We start from the raw sequence: 2,865 nt of genomic DNA on the forward strand, positions 1-2,865 counted from the left end.
GACCTGTGGGTGCGAGAGGGGAAGATCCTCAACCCGGAGAAACTCTTTTTCGACGAGAAGGGCTCTGCTGACATCCAGCTGGACTGTAAGGACAGCATCATCGCCCCGGGCTTCATCGATGTCCAGATCAACGGTATGGTGAGGCCGTGGCTGCTCGCAGAGGGGTGGGGGGTCCCGGGTTTGTCCGTCCCAGACCTACAACCCTGCTGCCTGCATCCTGCCCGTGACCGAGTGCGTTTGAGCTGCTGGAGGGAGATGTGAGTCACCAAACTAACGATAAAGAGCAGTTTTGCCCATGGTTGCTGCTGGCATGTAATGGATCCCCTTTGGCTGGCTGGGGGCTTCCCTCTTCACCTCATTTTTATCAACATTTTATCCTGCCCCTGTGCTGGCAGGGTGCCCACCCTACCCTTTCCAGGGTGAGGACAGAGCAGGACTTTCCAAGCCACAGATGTTACCTGCAGTGGCTCTTTCCCGGGGGTCAAGAGGGGCTTGTTCTGTGGTAGCTTATGTTGGAAGTCTGATCCTCCCTTTAATGGGGAATCCTCAAATTTTGCCCTGCATCAAAACAAAGAGTTGGTGCTTGCAAAATGCTGGGATGCTGTGCGGAAAAGCACTTCAGCAAAAAACGCAGATGTAGGACAGAAGTGCTGGTGGAGCCCTTTGTTCCTGGCCAGTGCTGTACAAACACTGTGGCTCGCTCCAGTCACGCAGAATGTTTCTTCGGCCTTTTTGGGTGGGAAAATAGCCACTGGGAAAGCTGCAGCTTCATCTCTGTTCATGGCACAGGAGGCTTTGGAGTAGACTTCTCCTTGGCTACAGATGACTTCAAATCAGGGATTGACCTGGTCAGTCAGAAAATCCTCTCCCACGGAGTGACCTCCTTCTGTCCCACCCTGGTGACCTCTCCTCCATCTGTGTACCACCAGGTAAGTGACTTTCTCCCCGCTCTCTGCAGGGTGATAAAGGGGCTGGGTTGGTCCCAAGATGTGAGAGCCAAGGTTGGGCCTGCAGAGACTGGAATAGCTGCCTTGGCAGAAAAGCCGTGGGCCTGAGGAGCCCCTGGGTTTCTTGCCCGTGACCTTTAGACCGCTGAGAGTGATGTCCCCCAGGCCAGCTTTGCACAGCGGGATCGTGGCGGGCTCTTTCCTTGTGTTTGGCTGATGGCCTCAAGTGGTCCAGCTGCAAAGCTCGGTGAAGCCGACGTTTGGGTTTGTTTTGGCAGGCTGGGGTGCCATGTCTGACAGCCCCCTCTCTCTAGGTCCTCCCTCAAATCAGTATAAGAAATGGTGGAGCCCACGGAGCAGGTATCCTGGGTAAGTGGTTTTCTTCCTCACTATCCTCTCTGGCACAATTTTTTTGTTCGTTGTTAAGGGGAAGGAAGCTGCTGTAGGGATGCTACAGAGAGGGGCTGGAGCTCTCTTGTTGGGAGGGATGCACAGGTGGGCACAGACCCGCCTTCTCCTTCATTCTGTGCCTGCCCTTTGCCCTGGTTTCTGTCACTGTACGCACACTGCTCCAGCCCTCTTGGGCCCCACAGGGTAATGGCAGGGGGGAGGCTTGGCCGGACCAGTTGCCAGCACTACATCTTTCTCTGTGCTGAGCTCAGAGTTACCTGAGCCACGTGTTTTGCTGCAGGAGAATGGCAAGAGCTTGACTGGAGCAGGGTAGACACAGCAAGTTTCTTGGTCCTTGTCCGGGAGGGGAAGGGTAATGACTTTGTGTTCCTGTTTGGGCAGGGGCCCATCTGGAAGGACCCTTCATCAGCAAGGAGAAGAAGGGGGCACACCCGGAGCACTGCCTCCGCACCTTTGAGGCAGGTGCCTTCCAGGACCTGCTTGCCACCTACGGGTCCCTGGACTGCGTCCGGATAGTCACCCTGGCCCCAGAGATGTCGAGGAGCAGTGAGGTGATCCGGGAACTCACCGAGCGCGGCATCTGTGTCTCACTGGGTAAGGGCTGGAGGTGACAGACCCGTCACACATGGGGTTGTGGGACGCTTGGTCCTTGGAATTTGTTGCCCTTCATACGGTAGGGGCCAAACTTCGTACTGACCGAGGTACACAAGGTAGCATTAGGTGCTGTTCAAACACAGGAAATAATAGCAGTCGTACTTGTCTAAAGATGTAATTGAGGGTTAACGACGTGGAAAGGTTCAAACTCTGAAGTTCAACTGCTTTAGGCCTTATTTGACAGGTGAAATCATTTTCCAAAGGTTCCTGTTGCGTTTTGATAACTGTTGTTCATACGGAAGCACCAGTGGGAGTCCTCTCCCTCCAATGTCCTCCTGCCCACTGACCTAAAGCTGGCTGCATTTTCCTTGTCCTCTGTTCCACCACCTCTTTCAAATCATTGAAGAAATCCCTTTTTTAATTTTTTTTTTTTAAAAGAGGGGTGAGTTATTCAGGGAGAAATTAAACCTTAAGTGAGGAGGGCATTCACACAGCAGAGCGTCTCTTATCTCACAGCCACATGAAGCCAAGAGCTACAGAAAGGCAAGGTTTGCCCACAGGGCATGAGAGCTGCTGCCGGCGTCAGGGAAAACAGAACGTTCTTCCTGGGTAGTTTTATCCCCATAATTCTTTCTTGGCAAAGTCCCCACTGTCCCTACTCCCTTGACACCTCTCTATAAAGCCTTTAAATATCTGGGGAGAGCAGGAAGGCATGTCCTTGGACCTCCAACCCAGCCTGAAGGAACCTGTCTGTCAGCAAGGCAGCATTTGTGGCGGCTGTGATGTGAACAGTGAACGTGTTCCGGTGAAACCACCACTGCCAGAGTCCCCTGCGGCTATGGTCCGACCCCTCTGTGCCAGGGCTGGCAGCTCAGACCTCAGCCCAGCGTGGGGCATCGCAGTCCTAGGGGCT

The 2,865-nt window shown here is 53.9% G+C and overlaps 1 protein-coding gene across 1 annotated transcript in view; it reads left to right on the forward strand.

Moving 5' to 3' along the window:
- Positions 1-6: 6 nt before the first annotated feature.
- AMDHD2 (amidohydrolase domain containing 2) overlaps positions 7-2,865 on the forward strand; it is a gene marked incomplete at its 5' end in the record, with an annotated part of 5,652 nt that continues 2,793 nt past the window's right edge. Inside the window, 4 exon segments of the mRNA XM_010147864.1 lie at positions 7-133; positions 790-929; positions 1,262-1,316; positions 1,740-1,952. Coding sequence (XP_010146166.1) covers positions 7-133; positions 790-929; positions 1,262-1,316; positions 1,740-1,952 — 535 coding nt within the window.

The sequence above is a fragment of the Eurypyga helias genome, unplaced genomic scaffold (assembly GCF_000690775.1).
Source record: "Eurypyga helias isolate BGI_N326 unplaced genomic scaffold, ASM69077v1 scaffold36582, whole genome shotgun sequence".
NCBI classification, from domain to species: domain Eukaryota; kingdom Metazoa; phylum Chordata; class Aves; order Eurypygiformes; family Eurypygidae; genus Eurypyga; species Eurypyga helias.